The following is a 19,560-nucleotide window of genomic DNA, read 5'->3' on the forward strand; positions in this document are numbered from 1 at the left end:
GACAAGCAGTCGCCTCCCTTCCTTTTCTCCCGTTTGCAGACTTAAGCCCATGGAACGCCTTCTGTTTTCAAAATTAGACTAAAGTTACATGATGGCCAGTAACAAAAAGAAAGTCATCCCCTTGGGATCATAATGTGGGAAATGGCATTTCTTTTTAAAATGTTACAAATTGGTTTCTTTCTTCTTATTCACTTTTAAAGAATTTCATACGAGTACTGTGTTTATTTTGTTGCTTCTTCCCTGCAGTTGCTCCCATGCCCACTCTCTTCTCAAGTCTTGCTCTTTAATTATAAACGTTACATATATGTGCATATAAGTTTATAAATACAGTCTTTACTACATGATCTCAGCAGGCTGTAGTTGGCAATGACTTTCTTTCAATCTTGAAGGTTAAGGACTGAGGGAGACAACTTAACCTACCAACATCTTCTGCCTGAATCTCCTGAGCCTTCTGCCTCTCACGCACTGTCAGATGATGAAGTGTCCGATAAGTCCTTCCTGTCCGGAGACCAGAAACCAGACAGCGAGACTGAAAAGTGCCCGGAGATGCCGAGCCATTTTCCTCAAGGTAAGCAAAGCCTCACTAAGCACTTTAGGCATAACTGGGCTGTCTTGCCTTGATGAGCAGAACGGGTTGATGTCTGACCATTTCACCAGTGAAGGGAGAGCCTCTGAGGGCCAGAGCTGCTGGTGGAGGGTGATTTATCACTGGAAGGAACCACGATATTAAAAGTGTGGGTGGCAACTGGGAAGTCTAGGTTTCTTTTTAAATGATGACTTGGGTGATCTGCTCTTTTCAGAGGGTGGGTTGAAAGCACTGGGGATGTGTGTCAGTGTTGTTAGTTTTCTCCTTTTGCTTCTGCTCATCCTGAAGCCGGTCCCTTATGGTGTGACTCTTGGCCATGGGGTCAGGCCCTTTATTTCAGTCCACTCGGGCTACTGCGGCTGAATACTGGACTGTAGACAGCACGAATCCATCTCTCACAATTCTCGTGTGTGCGAAGCAGAGGTCAGGGTGCCTTGCAGGCAGTAGAGTTGAGTTGTGGTGAACATCCTCTTCCCACTCGAATGCTGTCGTAGAGAAAGAAAAGTCAGGGGAAATTCATGTGCTCTGTGCCACAAGGACATTAATACTATTCACGGGCATTGCATCCTCATGACCTAATTTCCTCCAGAGGCTCCACCCCTTGATGCCAACCATGCTACCTGTGCTTCGGCAGGAGTTTCAGAGACACAGATGTTCTGCCTTGCTCTGCGTCTGGGTATGGACTAACCTCCTTTCAGCTTACAGTCTCCATTTCTTCCACTGGGGTAGGAAGCTGGACGTGGTGTTTGTCAGTCAGTATATTGCAAAGATTCAAAGGACCATAGAGGCAGGCCAGATGGACTTGTGCTTAGCAAACTCTTCTGCCCAAGGGGCAGGTAGTAAGTGTCTTTGATGTGCAGGGGTGTGTCCTCCTGCAGTTGCACAGCTTAGCTCTAAAGCAGAAAGTGTTTAGATGGTGTGCATGGTCCAAATGAGTCACATTCACAAGAGGGCCATGGGTTTGGAATACAGCCTGTGGTTTCAGGCCTCTGATACGTGTAGACTCTACACCTTTCTCGGTGGTCTCTGATCTCTAGCTTATTCCAGTAGGTTTTTCTAAGGCACCACAGCGGATTCTGTAACACGTCCTGAACACTAGCACTCCTTACTAAAAACCCTTGTTAACACTAAATTACATGAGCCACTGCTTTCGGAAATATTTGAAGCTTTTGGTTTACACAGCCAGATTTGTTTCAGATGGAGAGGTCCCACCAGTATGTCAGTGATAATGAGAGGCAAGCCTTTGCCCCACGGTGTCCTCTGAGGCTCCTTTAGACACTCAGGCGTCACATCTTAGACATACCTGGAATATAACATGCACATTCTTGGAACAACTCAGGAATCAACCAAATCTTCCGGGGCCCAGCCTCCAGACCTCATTTCCTGGGTTTTCCGGTGGTATCCTTCAGAGACATTTGTGACTATTTGATTTCTCCATCACTTCCAGGTGTGGGTTCTGCCTTCGACTACTTTAGGTGAGACTATAAATCATTTCCCTGTCCTCAGCACAGCCTCCCTCTGTCCTTAGTTCAGTGTAGCACTTTGGTGTCCCCCCCCCCCCCCCTGCCCCCATACTGAGACCACTGCACGAGGTCTGGCCACCTGAGTGGAAGACAGCGTAAATGTATCATTCAGAGGGAATGTGATCCCTTTTTTCTAGGTGGTCTTGGATAGAGTTCTCTTCTGCCTATTACTGTATTTTAATTTTAATATGATAGAAGATAAAATGGATAATAGATACAAAATTTTCCAAATTTCCTAGAGGTTCAGGTCTGTCTCCTGTCTCTGTTCTGCAAGGGATGTGTGCAGGCTGCCTGTGTCCCTTGAGTGCATTACTGGGTCTTTTCTTCAGTAGGAACCCAGTTCTCTGGAGCCACTGAAGCATCCACTGTCTTCTTTTTTTTGGTTTATTTCTCTTCAGCCTTTTCTTCTCTGCATCTGTTTTTCCCTTTGTCACATTTGTAATCTGTGTAGAGAGATAGTTTGGCATTTTTCTCTTTGCTCACTTAACATTCTTTCTGACATGTTGTTAGCTAATGTCACTTTTAGTGACTTTAGAACAGTGCTTTGAATGGCTGAACTGCAGTTTTCCTTCTGTTCCTAGAGCTCAACATTTAAGTCATTTCTACAATCTCACAATTGTAAACAGTGCTGCAGGGGAGGTCTTGAACACAAAGCCTTCCCCGTGGAAGGCATTTTCCTAATATAGATTCTCTAAATTGAAACTACCCAGCAGAAGACACACATTTTTTTCTATTCTTTCTTTTCTATGTGTGGTAGCTTTTTGCAGGATTTATGGGTTTTATGAGTTAGCACTTACCAGAAGAGTTTCCTGTAAGACAGGTGGATCCTTTTCCCCATTTTGGAAGGGCTGGTATAGCGTTTCCTTCTCAGAATGGCTGCATAATTAATACATGGCGTCTAATTTCACTGGGAGTGTTTCCTCCAGCCCATGTGATAATTCTCACTCCCCGCCAAAGACTCTGTGAAAGATGGCTTGTGTGGAGCCTCGTCACCCCACAGCCAGCAGTGTGTGACTCAAGGAAGGTGGCGTTCCAAACCAGTGAGCTCCTGGCTGACTCTGGCCTGAAGGACTTCTGGAAGAAGGTTGGCAGGGCTGGGAGGATCAGTGCGCTGGGCGCACCATGAGTGTGCACAGACAGCCTTTCCCGCCATGCTGCAGCGGGAGACAGACATTCCACCAAATGACTTGCCACACTTCTGGCATTAATAGGAGATAGCTGAAGGTCTGGGAATTAAGTCATCTCATAAACATTCAAATTCATGGCAAAATTACTATTTAATTAGGAAAAGATCTGTAACATTGTGCTACTTTTAAATGAAAGCCATTTTGGAGGAATTAAAACTGGGTCATAACATTAGTATAATGTTTTAAAACAAACATTACTAAGACATACTGAGTGTACCCTAATTGATGAATTAAAGACATTAGTTTTGCCTTTGGATACTTAATGTGATTATGTTTTAAACACTGACTCTGGAAATCCACCTCTAGAGTGAAACTATGCTTCTTTCTGTGTTGAAGTGAGATGTGGCAGAGGGGGGAAAATTAATACTTGTTCATCCTAGGAAATTTGGCAAAATTAAGTTTTTATCTATTAAGTGATATGTTAAAATGTCAAATGGAGGTTTTGAAAAACCTGAAATCTATCACCCTGAGGTAACTATAATTAATATTTCATTGTAATTGCTTCTTTGGTATATTTGTTTCTACTATCTGTATGTTCTTCTATAGAGCTGTGATTATGTTGTAACCAATTTCATATCTTTTGAAATTTAATATAATGACATAATACATTTTCCATGGTATTTATAGTTTTCATAACATAATTTAATAGCTGTGCAATTCCTCTTCATAGTGAATGGACCTCGGTTCAGTGAACAATTTGAGCTGTTTCAGTTTCCTGTCACATGTAATAATCAGATGAGTATTTTCATGCATTCTGGCAAATGCCTGTGAGCATCTCACATGAGCTCCTTAAATAGAGTCCTGGAAGGAGAACTACTTGGGAAATGACATTGGAGAACTTTCCTAAAACTAGTGATATAAATAGCCCCAGAAGGTCATACACATTTATACTCACATAGCAGGTGATCTCAAGAATGTGCTTTGTAATACCTTCCTCACTAGCATTATTGTAAGTCTTGAAATTAATGAATGGTAAATGAATAACATACTCCTTGCCAAAAACAAAAAACAAAAAAATAGCCTTAAACTGTCAGGATTCATTATGAAGGTAGTTTGATCAACTCTCAGGCAGTCCAGACTAACTTGAAAGTGATCTGTTAGTTTCATCATTAGGAAGATTTTAAATTAATATTTGATATTGAGAAGAATAAAAGGCTACATTAGAGTTAGCATTAAAATTGTATGGAGTATAATTTTTGTGTGTGATGTAAAGTTGCTTCCTCGTGGAAGGCTGCAGAGAGCCATTACGGAGGCATGGCTATGGGCTGTGGGAAATAGCTTGGCCTCCCCTAAGCTTGGGAAAGAATTGCCAGCTACTGACTATTTCAATGCATCCAGTGCTGTTGAAATTTCAAGATCTCTGCATAATCCATAAATTATTCAATTTGTTGGGGGCTTCAGACTTTAAATTTAAAATGTTCTTCCTTCCTACAGACTTACTAATGGAACACATACAGGAAATTCGAACTTTGAGAAACCGTTTGGAAGAATCTATTAAGACAAATGAGAAGCTCCGGAAACAGCTGGAACGGCAGGGGTCTGAAGCTGAGCAAGGTAAGGAAGAACTTTCCCAGGGTAAGGAATGTGGCTGGGTGGGGCGCTGCTGTGTGATGTTTGCCTGAAGAGGCAGAGAAGTTGGCCAGCCTCTGGGAGCCCAGGCCGTAGCTCACTGTAGAGTTATAGATAGGGATTTTTAAAGGCGAATAGAACCATATTTTGCCATTTTCACCAATAATGGACCATAAATTGTCAGCCTTTAACAGTCGGACAAATCTTTCATACCAAAAAAGGCCAGCAGTATTCCCAACCCACCACAGTTTGCCTCGAAGTGAATGGGCTCCCTTGGAAACTGAACACAGTAAGACACTCCTTCACAGAGTTCAGAAGCCAGCTGTCTCACGCTGTACCTGTTAACCTCTCCTTCCCTCCTTTCCTCTTTTTCCTGGTTTTCTCCGTAGCTTCATTGTGTACTTTAAGTTGGTTGGGTTGACCTGGGGGCGACTGTAGTCTTCTGTTGGTCAGTTTTGTGACTTTGGGCAATTCACTCTAGTCTCAATTGTTTCATGAAGCATTGTTCTTCTGATATTAAATGAGGCAGTGCCATTGCCAGTGCTCACTCAATAAATAATTGCTTTTATCACTGTCAGTTTTGTGTTACTGTTTCGTGTACCAAGACCAGTTTAACTTTCAATATTCTGCAGTGAGTGAGGACCCTGATGCCATTTTAGAGATGAGATCACTGAGTCCTAGAAAGGTAGTACTCAGTGACAAAACTCAGAACGTGGACCCCAGTGCACTTCTCAATGCTCTGGAGTCCACGTATGAGGCAGCTTCTGGGAATTCTCTGTGTGCTGCAGCGTCTGCTGTGGTTTGCTCCCAGCCCTACCTGGGCTTCCACTCATCCTATGCATTCTTCACCCTCCTCCCTCATCCCTAGGAAATTTGATTTATTTGAGTTATTAGTTGTGTCAAACACAGGAAAGAAATATATATGCCTAGGCCCTTGATGTTCACTCTTGGTAATGCCTGAGTTAGATTCATTCTGTTTTACATTTTCCCCAGCAAATCCAATTATAGAATTATTTGGGGGTTCAAATGGCCACTGGCTACAATGGAGCCCAAAATTACTCTGGAAAGTAATTCCCTTTGACAGGGAAGTTTACGGAAAGGCACTCATAAAGTATTCACGCTCGTGGAAAGATGTGCTGTTCTCACAATTTCTGGAAAGACAAAACTAAAAGTAGTCCTGCCTCCTCCTGATATGAAATGCTCATCTCTGGTTTAGGTCTGAAAAGGGCAGGACTCCTTATGTCAAGGGAAACATTGTTAAAAACTTGTTATCTTATGCCTGAGAGCCTCCAGCTTATCAACAGTTGTCAGGGCTCACCACAGAGGCAGTACTTAAAGCAAAGTCTGGCCTCGTAGTGTCCACGTGGTCCTTGTTAGGTCAGTTGGGCCTAGTTAGGTTTAGTGACTCTGGGATGTTTTATAGCCTGATGTTTGTTTATTATTAAGTAATACCCTGGCATTGATCAGTGTCCATGTTGGGATTTCTGCTGCTTGTTCTGATCAGTCTGTGGTCCTCTTGCTGCCTCACTCCCCGTTCATCTGGATACCAACACAGATGATGACTAAGAACAGCAGCATGCGTGTTTTAGTTGTGAGAAGACTGGGGGATGGGGAAGGGGTAGGCAGCGTGCCTGGTGCCTGGCAACTATTAAGAAGCAGGAGATCATCAGAAACCCTGAAATGATCCCAGAGTTTGTGAATAAAAATTAATCTGATTTCATTTTGTGTAATGCACTTGCTGGAGAAAAAAAGTTCTATAGAGTGGGAAGAATGTTTCCAGGAGAACTAGCCATACCTTCTTTATAAGGGGTGTGGACCTACACCACTAATTTCATATGCCAGGGTGCTTCCGGCTACAGGTAGCTGAAAAGAAGTGTGAGGGAGAAAGCAGTGGAAATAAGGGGTGTTTACACGTCCACTGACTACAAGAGCCCCAGAGGCAGATAGCTCTGAGGCAGGGTTGGGCTGACTTCTGTGTCCTCCTAGGACAGTGCCCAAGGCATGGGAAGGAAGAGCCTGGGGCTTCTCTCTTGTCTAGTGCAGAGTCTCCGTGAAGCCCTCAATAGCCTTCACTTAGGTCTCACTGGTTGTCCTCACCTGGTGTCGGGGAATACAGGGATGTGGTGTTTTGGCTGTGGTGTAGTAAGTGAACTGAGTCAGTACAGAACACAAGAGCGAAGCATCTGCCTGCCACACAGCGAAGACCCTGGGCACAGCGCGAGTGCTCCAAGGCCAGCTATGGTAGAGCACCATACGGCTGCAGATGGGAAAGCTGTGCGGGAGGGGCTGAGGCTGGGAGGCCAAGGAGGCGGCCAACACGAGGCATCCCCTAGGTTGACTGACATAAAGCAGTAACATTTCATCAGATGGACAGCAGCTTGGTGAGGTATTTATAGACGAGGGTGTTTCCTCCCACCTGTCTGACCTCCACAGTGTACACTCTAGAAGGGGAATTAAGCCAGGAACTAATACAGTATGCTTTAGACAGGGGAAGTGGGTGGGGAGAGCACAAAGTCACCTTGTTCTGTATGTTCTAGGCACTGGGGTCTGAGTGGGGAGAGTAGCACTGGAGCAGAGTGATGGGGCGGGGGTCTTGAATTCTAGATGAGAAGTTTCATCTTGTGTTTCATTTGATCATTTTTTTTTGTAGTGATAGACCACCGGATATTTTTCAGATGTGAAAGGATTGTGTGAGATGATAACCTCATTGGTAAAACAGCAGGGAATGAAGTTAGACAAGGCGCTAAGGCCTAGAGGATAGAAGAGAGTCTGACTTAGTATTAGCATTCTGGGGAGGAATTGGCAGCTGTGATTGCCTGCTTGGACAGGAAGACAGAGGGGAGTTTGGGATAGCTCCCAGGTGCAAGCCTGGGTCAGGGGTTGGAGTTGGCCATCTCCTAAAACAGGAAGAGGGTGAGAAAGACCAGAGGGCCAGAGTCAAACTGAGCTGCCTCAGAGACAAACCCAAGGAAGGCCTAAGAGGCAGTTGGCCATGATGCCATCTCTCCCCCTGATGTGGTTCAGTTCTCATCTTTGTTGGGCTTCAGGGCAGTTGTGATATGGAGGCCTCCTGTTGCTTCTCCTGTAAGCTCACTGTCCTTGCTCTTTAAACTCTGGCTCTGTGTTACATGGTTCACAGGCCAGGTTTTCATTGTATGCTGTGTTTCTTCATTGTTTAAACATGTTTCCTAGGAAGATCCATCCATTCTCCCTGGAGGCTGTCTATAAATCACCATTCATGTGTGTTCCTCTAGGTTCCACAAATGTTTCTGCTTATGGCTCAGAGCTGCACAGCTCTCTGACGTCAGAGATACATTTCCTAAGGAAGCAGAACCAGGCCCTCAGTATGATGCTCGAGAAAGGGTCCAGAGGTAAGAAGTCAGGGCCACCTGCAGCCTGAGTCCCAGAGCCCCGTGTCAGAGGATATCTGGAGCTGACACCCTAGATTCCAAAGGGGTGGGTGTGACAGTTTTCTACCTTTAACTGCACACCAGTCCTATGGGGTGTTCCTGTTTTATAGCTAATAAAACTAGGGCACAGACGGGTTAAAAAATGCCTCACCTAGCTGTTGTGACAACTGGACTATAAAGCCCCCAGAGCAATGTCTCTACCAGGGTCTCGGTACTTCACAACTGAGGAAGAGGGAAGTGCTGGCAATTTATTACTGTCAAATCTCAACTGGAGATTTTTTCCTACCAGTGAAGTTTATCCAGCATCCCTTATAAAGATCCTTAATTCGTTTTCTTGGAGCTTAGCTGCCAAAGAGATTTTACTTGTGTTATCGTTCATACTTACAATGATTCTAGAGTGAGGGATTATTAGCCCTGTTTCTCAGGTAAGAATTCACAGCCTAAGCAATTGCCCTGGTGTGCTCACTGAGCCGGAGGTGCTGCAACTGGAATATAGGCCAGCTTATCCCACAGTCCTGGGGATATGGATACTGATTTTACCTCTAGAGTCAAAATTGGGGCTCACATGCAGTTCGTTCATTCATTCACCGGCCTTTCCCTATCCCGCCCGACAGGGCACCTTGATAGACTGGTACAGAAGTGAACAAGCACGGTATTTTGCATCAGAAGACGGTAGTCTGACGGGGGAAATGGGCAAACTTGTTGCAAGGAGTGAGGCATGTGATGATAAAGGCATGTAGCCAGATAGTTACCTGTGACCAAGCCCAAATGCTGGTCAGCACAGCCCCACATTGGGCACCAGATATTACGAGTGGATATCAGGATGCTTGACCAGTGTGATGAAGTGGACTTTACTAGGAGAAAATAGCTTACACATGAAACAAATGACAGTCACGGGCTCCTGCTCCAAGCATGCAGACCCTGCTACCTGGATGCTCTCTGTGACCCAAAGAAGGGGCTTCCCAGCTCCAATTCAATCCTTTTAACCGGTCACATCTGCACCTGGGACCATGCCCGAACAGGCATTGTCAGCCTTTGGGGGGGCAGGGTGAATATCTCATTTCAAAGGCAGGCCAGAGAATGGCAGGACCCTCAGCTCAGATACCCTTGTCCTCAAGGGTCAAGTCTAGAAAGGAAAGGAATGATTACCCAAGGTGCTCAGGATCAGAGAAGGAAAACGGACAAGGCCCAGGTTAGAGATGAGGAGAGTGTGAACCAGTCAGGTGATGCGGCTGTGCTGATGTCATATAGGCCAGCAGGAGTCCCAGTGTACACGGAGATATTTGAATCATGGTTAAGAGTAGATCTGCATCCAGGCTGTGTGATTGTCTATATGGCTACAGAGAGGCCTTAACCCTATCTCTCATTTGTTTCTCATGTGAAAGATGGAGACATCCATAGGACCTGCCTTGGCACTATGCTGCAGAACAGGGGACATTGAAACATGTGAGGGCTTACTGTAGCACATGTACAGTTAGTGCTGGGATGTGCCGCCATTTCCACCCCTTTGGCGCTCAGGTGGTGCTTTCCAGGCCTGGGCTAACCTAACCCTGTACAGACAGCAGCCCTGTGTCCTCACCTCAGATGAGGGAGCTGAGGAGGGAAGAGCTTCGCATAGGGTCACAGCCAGCAAGTGGGGAAGCTGCACTAGAACTCATTCACTCTGCCTCCTGCTTCCACTCGCCTCGTTGTTTCCAGAGCCCCCAAGAGTATTTCATTGCTTTGGGGAGCACACCGCCTCCTGTGGGGCTCTGCAGGGTGCTCGCTCTTCTCCACACTCACTGCAAGCTGGGTTCCCATGTGCACTCTCTAAGGCAAAGTAACAGGTTTTCAAGGCCCATTATGTAATAGAAAGTTAGACAGGTCCCTTTCATTCTCGGGATGTTTAACCTGCAGCTTTGATATTGACAGATTTATCTGCCTAAAATGCATAAGCTAATTGGAATGCCGGAACCACAAATGCCAGATTAAATCTCATTCTTTTCTGTATGCTTGGCGCGCTTGAGCTGGAGAGCTGTACCAGTGTAATAAGGTTGGAAAAAACAAATGGTATCCCTTCTCATTTTGGTATTTGCAGATAAACAGAAAGAGAATGAAAAATTGCTTGAGTCTCTGTCCCGGAAGGCTGCAAGTCTTGAGCACCTTCAGTTAGAGTACACCAGTGTAAAGGAAGAAAATGAAAGGTTGCAGAGAGACATCAGTGAGAAGGAGAGACACAACCAGCAGCTGACCCAGGAGGTCTGCAGCAGCCGCCAAGAACTGAGCAGGTGCGCTTGACTCAGCTGTCCCTGGTGGCCTGGGGATGTGATCCCGGCACCAGGCACAGTGGCTCCAGCCCTAGTGTGCAGAAACAAGCAGTGTCGCCTGGGCACAAAATATGTGGGGAATGGTGGTCTAAAGGAGCAAGAGCATGCAGGGTCCTCACCTAGGGTGGTCGAAGAAGGGCTGTCTGAAAGGCCCTTCCCAGTGGAGAGCCACGCAGTGAGCATGTGGGAGCTGAAGCGGCTGGAGACGGCCGTGATTGGCAGGAGGCACCGAGGCCCTAAGACCTTTGCAGTGGCAAACCAGAGAGCGTGCTGCGCTCGGCTAAAGTAGGAGCTGCGTGCAGAGAGGAGCGTGGATGCTTGTTCATCTCTGGCTGCTAGCCCTATAAAGACTCCAGTTTTGCTCCAAATGGCATTCATAGGTCACCCAGAGACTCAGTGAGCCCGGGAGATGTAAATCTACTCACTCCTCCTTAGTCCTCTGCCTTAGTCTGTGTGTCAACACACAGTACTCTCTCCTGTCTGAGTGACTACCCTCATCCCTGTCCAGGTGCCGTCAGACATGCCTGGACAGAGGTCCAGGCTTTTCCCTAGCTCTGTACCTCTAGAAAGTGACAGCTTTTAGGGTTCCTTTTCTCCTATGTGTCTCGCTTATGTCTAAGCGTGAGACATAGGACACGTGGGAACTGCAATTGTGATGGGACTCTTAACCATGTGTGTCTCCGCACCTATTGTCCACATTCCCTGGCTGAGATGGCCTGGGCCTTCCCTGTGGGAGCTGGACAAGCCTCCTGGAGGAAGAATTAACCCCTCCAACCATACGGGGCTGTTTCAGGGTACAGGAAGAAATGAAGTCGAGGCAGCAGCTGCTCTCACAGAACGATAAGCTGCTCCAGTCCCTCCGAGTGGAGCTGAAGGTGTATGAGAAGCTAAACGACGAACACAGGAAGCTCCAGCGAGGTACTGTGTGCTTAGGGCCAGGCCTGAGACATTTCAGGGCTCTGAGCTCACCCAAAAAGCTGTCCATGGGTGTGGGAGGACAAGGCTCTTGTTTTTTCCTCTCCTACCATTAAACCCACACTGGCCTGTAGGTAGACAGGTGCATTTAGAAGCAAACTCTTTGGCCCTCTCTTTGTTTTTGAGCCAGGGTCTTTCTATATAGCACAGAATGGCCTTAAATGAAAACTCCTCCTCCCGCCTTAGTCTTAGGCAAACATCACCATTATTGGCTTCTGGCCTCTCACTTCCTTCATCTCAGCTTGTTCTGACTTCACCAGTAACTGGGTCACTTACAGGCTCTGTAATCAGATCTGTCAGTATCCACTGTGAAAGTTAAATGAGGGCGTTTATTAAAGCATCCTAGCCACATTCCTGGCTCATGGTAGACATCCAAGAAATAACGTCGTCATAGTCACTCATCCAGCAGATATTCAAGTGTTGCCACATGGCGGACATTGTTCTTAGTTGCTTGCCAGCCATGGTGTGCCCTGCTTCTAGAAAATGCAGATCAGAGTGCCTGACTCTAAGGTCTAATGTTTGAGAATCAATTTGGAGGCGCAGTGGGGGTTTTTCTAAAACTAATTTTCCAGATGGTTTCTCCCTATTGAAAGTTTATCTAGAAAGGGTCATCTCCCAGCTCTTGCTTCTTCTCAAGTTGCTTCTCTTGTTCTTGCTATTGTGCCTGCCTTTTTAATACACTGTAGCCCTTAAAATCATCCCCTTTCATTCTATAATTCTGGTCCAAATAGATTTTATTACTACTAGACATAATTTTGGGGTTTGGTGTGCAATTTGCTAGGCTTTTATGGCCAGAAGTGAAATTAATTTCCAGCTCTTACTTAGCCCGTGGAATAGCAGCAATTAAGTCAGCCAATATTTTTGTTTTTAAAGTCGAGTTTGTTATTTTAAATTGTACCTAGTTCTTAGAAGGGGGCTGGGTGGTGGTGGTGGTGGGTTGAAATGCCCTTGAGCCTCTTTGATGGCTGACCTTTGATCTTGGGAAATGTCAAGGCCTCCCTTTGCGTATGTCTGCAGAGGCCCAAGGTGAGGCATCTGGAGAAGGCTGGAAGGAGCCTGACTCTTTGAGCACCCTGCATGGCCTCCTCACAGAGATGCAGGCCCTCCGTGACCAGCTGGAAAGGAGCATCCAGACTAACAACACCCTGAGGAGCAAGCTGGAGGAGCAGCTGTCACTAGGACCAAAGATGGCCCAGGAAGGGGCCCTCACTCTGGCTGTCACCGAGTGGTCCCTTCAGCTGGACAAACACGGTAGGGAACTTGCCTCTTCTCACTTGGTGGATGTTCAGCTCTGTGGGTCTGAATGACATGTGAGCTTCCGGCTGCTCTCAGCTCTCATCTCAACATGGTTGCATATTCTCTGACTGACTGGACACTGTTCTCTGGAAGTAGAGTTAGGACTTCCAGTGACCTGTGCTGTCTGCACTCTCTCTGTTTAGTTCCTCCCACAACTCATTCTCTTGCCTTGGTTTTTGTTTGTTTGTTTTTTTGTTTGTTGTTTTCGAGACAGGGTTTCTCTATTGCTTTGGAGTTTGTCCTGGAACTCAATCTGTAGACCAACCTGGCATCGAGTTCACAGAGATCTGCCTGCCTCTGCCTCCCGAGTGCTGGGATTAAAGGTGTGTGCCACCAATGCCTGGCAATTGTTTTTGTTTTTTTTGAGAGAGTATTTCTTTGTATAGCACTGGCTGTGTGGCACTCTCCCTTTAGACGAACACAAGTACTCTCTCCTGTCTGAGTGACTACTCTGAGATCTGCCTGCCCCTGCCTCCCAGTGCTGGGATTCAAGATGTGCACCACCATGGCCTACTCTCTTGTTGAATGTAAATGAGATCCCAGACCCCTTACTCTAGCTTTCAGCATCTCTTAGACCTGGGAAGCTTCCTGGTAACTGGTGTGTCTGATTTACATTTACTTGTGTACTTGTTTAGAGCTAGAGATGCCTGGGAAGGGGCAGAGGATAAGGCATCCTGGCCACACACATCCAGCAGGGGCTGGAACCAACCAGAAAGCATCTCACACATGGGCTTCCTACTGGATTAGTATCTATCTGTCACCTTACCATTCCCCTGTTAGTTTGGAGTTCTAGTTTTTAAAAAAGAGTGGTAGCATGGCTTTTGCTGTTAAGCAATATTATCAGAGGGTGGGGAGGTCTTAGCAAAGCATCCTTGTCTGGAGTACCATTGCTCCACATCCCTAATGGAGCATGGGTGGAAGAAAGTTGCATGGGAGGTCCCAACACCTGACTATATGCATTGCTCTGCACTGGCCTGCTGAGTTATCTAGGTTCCTTGGTCTTGTTCTTTAAAAAACAAGTGACAGCATTGTTCTTCCATTCAGGCTCTTAAGAGTTCAGAGTGCTTCCTGTGTTACCTAGCATCACATGGCCCTCCAGCCAAGCGTTTCAGATGTATTACCCCCAAGTCCTGTTGCCGATCACTTTCCTCTCGTGTGAGGTTACTAGAGCAGCTTCCATACTAGCTCTCCAGTCTAAAACATGGACCTCATCCTAACATTGTCCCAGCATGGGTCACTCAGCCCTCAGGGTGCAAGCCCTGCATCCTGCTGTACCCTTCCCTGTACCCGGGCCTTAGCTGCAGGAGCTGTGTGTTTTCCCCTGAATGACGACTCATGCCTGTGTCCTTATACCTGCTCCGTACCCTGCTCGGCTTTTCTTTCCCTTCTTCCCACAGGGCACTGAAAAAGTCTTAAAGATCATTCAGGCATCTGCTCCTGGGGTGCCGCATTGGGGAAAGCCCCCTCACCTGAGCTCCCTCCCCTCTCTCCGCTCCCTCCCTTCTCCCTGAGCACCCTGCTTTGACAGGCAGGTTCTTTCTTCGAGAAGGGGCTCTGGGCCTGGCCTCTCTGTTACCTGGTATCTGCACAGGGTACCAGACAGCGAGTGGAATATACATGGTCCTGACTACAGGGATGTGTGCGGACGAGCAGTGAGTGAATGCACTGTTTCTGAAATGAGTGGATGCTGCATGTGAGACACTCTCCTGTGCTGTAGTCTATCCTTTCTCTAGTGGTAATGATGGTAAAGCTCAAATTTCCCTCTCTTGTTTTGTTTCATTATAGATGGCAGCAGATGTCCCGAGGCCACTGATAATTCATTTGATCTGTTTGACTCTACTCAGGCAATGGCACCTAAGTCAGGTACAAACCCGGTTAACTGCGGTAGTGTTGGTACGACATTAGGGCTTTTTGCAATAGAAGAAAAGGAGGTCTCTGGCATCCCTGACTGCTTGCACTGATTTGTATCTCTGGAAGGCAATCTCTAAGCCACTGACTCCATCCCAGGTGCTAAGCGAGTACAACTCCATAGGGTTTAAACTTAAGCTTTAAACTGAAACCACCTTGGTGTGGATTGCAGGGTCTCTGGGATCTAGCTTCAGCAGTACTGGACAGTCTTCCTCTCCAGTGGGTGACCACACAGAGGAGTCACTCTGTGTGCTTTCAAAGTGTCACATCTTCTAATTTTCACCAGTCTAGGCCGCCCTACTTCCTCAAGACAGGAGGATGCAGACTTCTCTGTAAAATGCTTCTCCAGCTGTCCAGTCAGAATCAACCAAGTGAAAAAGCAACAGGATTTTCTGTCTGCACAATGCTGGCTGCTTGTCCAGTCCACCTCATGCCACCTCTTCCAGGAAGCCTTCCTTGACTTCTCTCCATGCCCAGACAGTTGTTTTCCCTTGAGCTCTGGCTCACTCTCACTGTGCACTGTGCATTTATACTCCTGCAGCCTCAGTATCCCCATTAGACCCTGGGCTGTTGTCGTGCAAGTGACAGCATGACTTATCTTGGTAGTCTAGGGTCTACTGCAGAGTGAGTGCTCGATGAAGGTTGGTTAAGTTGGTTTCAGTCTTTGCCAGTGTTGGGTAACACAGCTGGAGACTGAGAGCCAGACCCATTGCTGATGTGCTGTCTCAGTACACAGATGCCACCCCAAGTAGATCTAACCTTTACTGCTCTGTTTGCAGCTTCCGAGACTCCTCTGCTCTCCAGAACTGACGTTGACTCCCTCTCCTGTGACAGTAGCACTTCCGCCACCAGCCCGCCTCGCATGCCCTGCGTGGTCGCTCGCCACCTTGTGTGGGCCAGCAAGGCCGGCCACCATATGCTGGGCCTGAGTGAGGATTATGATGCCCTCCATAAGCAGATCACCCAGGGTCAGAGACTGCTTGCCAAGATGGACATTCAAACTCAAGAGGCTCTGAGCCCCCCAAGTCAAAAGCTGGGGTCAAAGGTAACCTGAGTGCAGCTCTGGTGGAGGGAGATGCTTCCTGTTCTGAGTAAGCAGAGGGGCCGGCTGCATTCTTTGGAAAATTCCTAATACCCCGGACTTCAGCAAAGCCCTAAGAGGGAGGAGTTGGGAACTGCTGCGCATGAAAGCCCAGAGGTGACGGGCAGTTTGTTGGTGATGAGAGAATAGCACGTTGAGATTCTCAGTGAGGTGCTGCCCTGTGTGTGACTTGTCATTTCTCTCCAGTCTCTCAGCCACTCTTTGTCCCTCTGTCCTTTAGTATCCAGGCATTCTACCCTCCATTCACACACCATCTGGGAAGAGCTGCCTGCTGGGCTCTGGGACAGCTGTGGGGCAGCAAGAGAGAGGTCCTGACCTTCATGCACACTGTACCAGACCTGACAGGGCTGTACCCTGCCGCTCTGAGCTCACATCTACTGTCCATGCTGTAATCTCTTATAGCCACTCTGTGGTGCCTGTGACCTGGAGAGATGCTCTGTGCCCACTTACGATCGTCTTCTTTCAGAGGGTGTGTGTGTGTGTGTGCGCGCGCATTTCCTCAGAACGACCCTGTGAAGGATTCCATATCAGTCCATTGTAGAGTTGCTGGAAACTGACTTTTCTCAGTCCTGTAACACGCTCTCTGATGTGACAGTGTTGCCTTTCTGGACAGTGCTGGCCAACTGAGTCCATTTCTGTCTGGGCAGCCACGCTGAGGGCTTTTGGTTGCTGGGCTGACTTTAATCAGCCTGCCCACCATCAGTCACCACTCTTTCCCTGACATTTCCCACTCTGAGCAATCAGGGCCACAGGGTGCAGTCCCTGATTCCCACCCCCTCTCTCTCCAGCCTGCTTCTCCCAACTCCTCTGGCTTGCCATTCCCCATCCTCTCCTTCTCGCTTCTCCCTACCTCATCCTCCTTGTCTCAAGTTGCCTTTTGTCACAGGCTCATGTGCCTGACAGACACCAGTCACACACTTTCTTCCAAAGCACCAGGTGAGGGATAGTACTAGACTTTTGAGTTTTCATTAGTTATACTTTCTAGCCCCCACTTTTAAGGTTTCTTTCTCTTTGCATGTATATGTAGGTGTGATGTGAATGTATTATGTATGTGATCACATGTTTGGTCACGTATGTATGTGTAGGTGCATATATGTCTGGAGGTCTGGTCTCATTACTGTCTGCATTATTTACTTAGGTGGAGTTTCTCAGTTGAACCCAGACCTCACTGATCACTAGTATAGGTACTCAGCTTGTTTGCGAGTCAAGATCCCCTAATTCTCCCTCCTTCATGCTTACATTATTGATGGCTACCACACCTGCCTGATCAAACTCTTATCTACATGCTTGCTCAGCAAGCACTCTCTCACCCACTGAATCACTTCCTCAGCTGCTCTGGATTTTTCCGAAGATACTTTAGTGTTCTGTGGTATTTGCTTTGCCTTTGCTTTTTTTGTTTTACTAAATTTAAGAATCAAATTTGCATTTTATCTTTCACTAGACGATAAGCTCCATGAGAGAAAGGGTAGTGTTTTATGGGACATTAAATAACCAGTACATAGTCCCCTTAAGCCTTGCATAGAATACGTGCTTGATAAATAAATTGAATAAATTAGCAGTAATAAGATTGTTGTTCTTTTCTCTTAAAAATCCTTGTTTTGAAAGCTAAAAGTTGTAGAAAAGCATAAAAACAAAATGTCTCTTCAAATACCACTTAAAGGTCAGCACTTAAAATTGTGTGTGTGTGTGTGTGTGTGTGTATGTGTGTAATATACAAAGGTAAACACATACATACTTTTGGGATACTCATAGTTTATCAGACAGTCAGAAATATAGGGTTCATATATACACAGTATTAACACTTTTCCTTTTAAGCCTTTGCCTTTTCACTGACTGCCAATAAGCTGCTGTGGGCATAGCATGGCTGTTCCCTCTCTCACTGTTTGTGGGCATGTCAGTTGACTGAGTCATGTTTTGTACAAATCTCTGATGGCATTATTACTAGATGTAAAGTTGCTCTCCCAGTTTCAAGATTGGGAAGGTTTTAGGAATCTTGATAACTGTTAGCATGTTACTTTCCAGAGAGCTATTGTCTATCTTGGTACACTTTTGTCTTTGTGAATAACATTCATATTTTTTGTCTTCTTGCTGTCTAACCAGTGTGTAGTTTTATATTTATCAAGTGGAAAGAGAAATGCTTTGAAGTTTCCTCTTCCTCCTCTTTTTATCCCTCTTCCTCTGCAGCACGTTTTTCTTCTGTTGCCTTTGACACCTCTCCCCGTGTGAGAGTAGCTCCTGGGGAGTACTTTGGGAGAGGTCCCAAAGGCCCGGATTGATACCATGCGTCCTCAGTAAGCTGTCTGTCTTGTGCCCTGGGCTTTGTAGCTGTCATTTGGTCTATGGTGGTCTGGATGGTCCTGCCATGGGTTACTAATCATGGTTACTGACTAGGCTAAACTTACCACCAAAATTCTCTTTTAACTAGTGTCACCTAACCCCAGCTCCTGCTCATCATGTTGAAACAGGACCCCTAGTCTGAGGCCTTCTCCCTGCTATATCGTGCTTGTCTGTGAGGGATCCTGGTCACAGTGGAATGTAATGGCCTCGTTATCCTTTGTAGGATCCACACTCTGTACCTCTGAGCAAGTTTCTCTCCAGCATGAACACAGCCAAGCAGATTCTGGAAGAAGCCTCAAGGTTGTTAAAGCTCTTCTGGAGGGTCTCAGTCCCCACAGATGGCCAGTGTTCCCTTCACTCTGAACAGGTAGGTGAACCCACGTGCTCAGAGGCTCACGTATATCAGAGAGGCCTGCATCTCTGTTCGTTCTAACCAGTCTAGGACTGGTCCACAGCTAATGTGCCCACCTTGTGGATGTGTCAGAGGGCATGCTACCAGCAGGGTTGGGGTCACACTGAGACCCCAGAATGCCATTATTGAGTGGGATCCTGTTTCACACTTTGTACATGAGAAAAATAAGGCTTAGGGGCCGGGTTGTGGGGCTGATTTGAAAGCACGCATAGGTGAATCTGGGTTTGGTCTTGACTTGATAGGTTTTACATGTGAGCTTGTCCTTATGAAGCAGCTTGCTCATATTCGTAGAAGTACCTTGACTTTAGCTAACCCTCTCTGGACCTTCTGCTCTATGGATTTCCATGAAAACTGTTTGAACTATTTGAGAGTGAAAGATCAGGAGCCAGGCAGGTGGGGTCTTGTCTTGACTTTTGGGGTTCACGAGTCAATACCCTGTCAATACCCTGGCTAATCACGAGCCCCCTGACAGAGAAGCGAGCTGGAAAAGGTGCTAGAACTCTACTTGTAGCCCAGTGGATATTTCCTACCTCATTTGACTGGATGGACAAATGTTCTCCAAACGTGAGCCGGAAGACAGAAGGGAAGTTTGCGTTTCAGGTCACTGCCTATTTAGTTGTGGCAGCTCTCAGACCTCCAGAACCTGGCAAGGAGGTTGTGTGTCCTGAAAGTTCCCATGACCTGAGTGTCACGGCGAGCACTTTGGATACGCTAAAGTGCTCAAGGGTGTTCATAATCATTTGTGTGGCATGGGGCAGTCATTCCGAGCCCACTCTTAGTTGGTAGAGCATTCGTTGAAAGGTGAGTGATAATGGGACCACTTGGGCTCTAGCCTCACTCCAGCCTCTTCTTCCTCTTAAGCCACACTTTTACGTGACACAGACAGGCTCCCTGCTAGCTATGTCCTGTGCCTCTCTGCTGCTGACCCTCACCCTTAAGTCTTCCATGT

The 19,560-nt window shown here is 46.7% G+C and overlaps 1 protein-coding gene across 6 annotated transcripts in view; it reads left to right on the plus strand.

The window, feature by feature from the left end:
* Positions 1-19,560, plus strand: part of Cdk5rap2 (CDK5 regulatory subunit associated protein 2) — a 182,551-nt gene that overhangs the window by 151,923 nt on the left and 11,068 nt on the right. For 5 of the 6 annotated variants that reach the window (XM_013117133.3, XM_021230116.2, XM_040757327.1 and 2 more), the window contains 9 exons: positions 390-568; positions 4,731-4,850; positions 8,120-8,236; positions 10,353-10,542; positions 11,375-11,499; positions 12,574-12,807; positions 14,638-14,715; positions 15,540-15,805; positions 18,423-18,566. In XM_013117133.3, coding sequence (XP_012972587.1) covers positions 390-568; positions 4,731-4,850; positions 8,120-8,236; positions 10,353-10,542; positions 11,375-11,499; positions 12,574-12,807; positions 14,638-14,715; positions 15,540-15,805; positions 18,423-18,566 — 1,453 coding nt within the window. The remainder of the gene's footprint in view (positions 1-389; positions 569-4,730; positions 4,851-8,119; positions 8,237-10,352; positions 10,543-11,374; positions 11,500-12,573; positions 12,808-14,637; positions 14,716-15,539; positions 15,806-18,422; positions 18,567-19,560) is intronic. The other variant, XM_040757326.1, reaches the window with a different exon arrangement.

Source organism: Mesocricetus auratus, unplaced genomic scaffold (assembly GCF_017639785.1).
Source record: "Mesocricetus auratus isolate SY011 unplaced genomic scaffold, BCM_Maur_2.0 Super-Scaffold_100014, whole genome shotgun sequence".
Taxonomy (NCBI): Eukaryota; Metazoa; Chordata; class Mammalia; order Rodentia; family Cricetidae; genus Mesocricetus; species Mesocricetus auratus.